Source organism: Fusarium flagelliforme, assembly GCF_020744385.1.
Source record: "Fusarium flagelliforme strain FIESC 12 MPI-CAGE-AA-0113 chromosome Unknown B0J16scaffold_3, whole genome shotgun sequence".
Lineage (NCBI taxonomy): Eukaryota > Fungi > Ascomycota > Sordariomycetes > Hypocreales > Nectriaceae > Fusarium > Fusarium flagelliforme.
This window is the reverse complement of record NW_025763505.1, coordinates 1,910-3,718: the sequence shown is the minus strand read 5'-3', so window position 1 is coordinate 3,718 and position 1,809 is coordinate 1,910. Positions and strand designations below refer to the sequence as shown.

General features: G+C 54.3%; 1 protein-coding gene across 1 annotated transcript; it reads left to right on the top strand.

Moving 5' to 3' along the window:
- Window positions 1-636: 636 nt before the first annotated feature.
- B0J16DRAFT_249245 (P-loop containing nucleoside triphosphate hydrolase protein) lies at window positions 637-1,608 on the top strand (the record flags this gene model as incomplete). Its single annotated transcript, XM_046123086.1, has 1 exon — window positions 637-1,608. A coding segment is annotated over one exon (972 nt), but the record flags the coding sequence as incomplete, so codon positions are not given.
- Between the last annotated feature and the right edge of the window lie 201 nt (window positions 1,609-1,809).

The following is a 1,809-nucleotide window of genomic DNA, read 5'->3' as shown; positions in this document are numbered from 1 at the left end:
GATAGTGAGAGGCAACAGGATGGTGAACAGGCAGACAGAGCTATGGAAGCCAGCCAAACTCAGGCTAGCCAGGATGGCGAAGGTGGGCAGGATGGTTGGAAACTAGGTCCCGGGGAACATTGGACATCTCCACGCTTATCACGCAGCATCAGAAGACTCGGCGTTCTGGCTTGTGGGCAAAAGCTGAATATCAGCAGCTGGAGGCACATATCCACTGCAATCGGCCGACGATACTTCCGAAACGCATCCACAGCGCACACAAGGCTTCTACATGAAGTGGACTCGGACGATAGCGGTAGCGAGAGTGACAGCGATGAGGACAGCCCATATGACTTGCAAGCTGGTCACGGGTCTAAGACTGCAGGCTTGATCTACGGACGGCTGGTGACTGAAGGAGCATTTGAAACGAACGAACGCCGAGTCAACTTCCGGTACATCAGTGAAGAATGGCACCGGTTACTAGGCTTCCCATCCGCAATGGGAGGATTCGGCGAGGTTCTTGCTCCAGGCCGTAAGCGAAAGAATGCATCTATCTGCGACGAGGCGCTTCGAAAACTGCAGTTGGAGAGGTGGAAGTCACGTCGCCGGATCAACATCGACCGGGAACTCGTCTACTTATACGGAGAGCAAGCTAGATTTCGGGGTGTTCAGCGTGAGGCAATCCATGCGATCATGATGAACAAGAGCCCAATTGTAGTCGTGATGGGAACCGGGGGTGGGAAGAGCTTGAGCTTTATGTTGCCAGCAGCAAGCTGTCCAGGTGGGGTGACTGTCGTGGTAGTTCCGCTTGTGTCGCTACAGGGTGACTTGATGGAACGGTGCCGAAAGATGAAGATACCATGTGCGGAGTGGCGCAGCGACCAATCCCCAGGGCCGGCATCGCTTGTTTTTGTCACGCCGGAATCAGCGATGACCAAGCGGTTCCACGATTATGTAGAAGGACTTCGGGTGATGGCGCAACTTGACGGGTTTGTGTTTGACGAAGCACACACGATACTGGAAGGCACGCGGGACTTTCGACCGAAGCTAAGAGAGCTGGGTCGGTTAGCACTGGTCGGGGTCCAGATGGTATATCTAACAGCAACATTGCCGCCAAGCAAGGAGGGAGAGTTCTTTGAGCTCATAAATGCGCGATCAGAAGATGTGACCATGATCAGAACCAGCACGAGTCGCGCCAATGTCGTGTATAGTGTGCAGACGTTAGTAGCAGCGACTCCAGAGCAGGCAACTGAAGCGATTACGACAAAAGTCCGGGAGGTGTTAGACCAGAAGTTGGAGGAGTATCCGTGGCCGGGAAAGATAATTGTATACTGCAATACTGTGGTGGCAACGGATGCTCTTGCTACTGAACTAAACTGTGATGCTTATCACCGAGATGTCAATACACGAGATGGAAAGGCAGAAAGACTGCGAGCTTGGATGAGTGGACTGGAGCGGGAACGGTATGGCGGAGGACGGGTGATTGTGGCTACCAATGCACTCGGGCTAGGCATTGACGTTCCAGATATTCGGGTGGTGATGCATGTGGAGATGCCATTTGAGATGGCAGATTACGCACAGCAGAGTGGTCGAGCTGGACGGGATGGCAAACGAAGCGAGGCGATTGTTATCAGGGTTACTGCAGAGGGGCAGAGAGGGTTGATGGGGCTTGGGAGTGGCAGGACGGTGGACGATTTTGTTAATGGGCGGGCGTGTAGGCGGGTGATCTTAGACTCGGAGATGGACGGCCGCGATAACCGGGACAGGTGCGAGGAGGGCGAAGAGCGGTGCGACATCTGTCAAGCTGCTGATGAGGTGGCGGAACTGGAA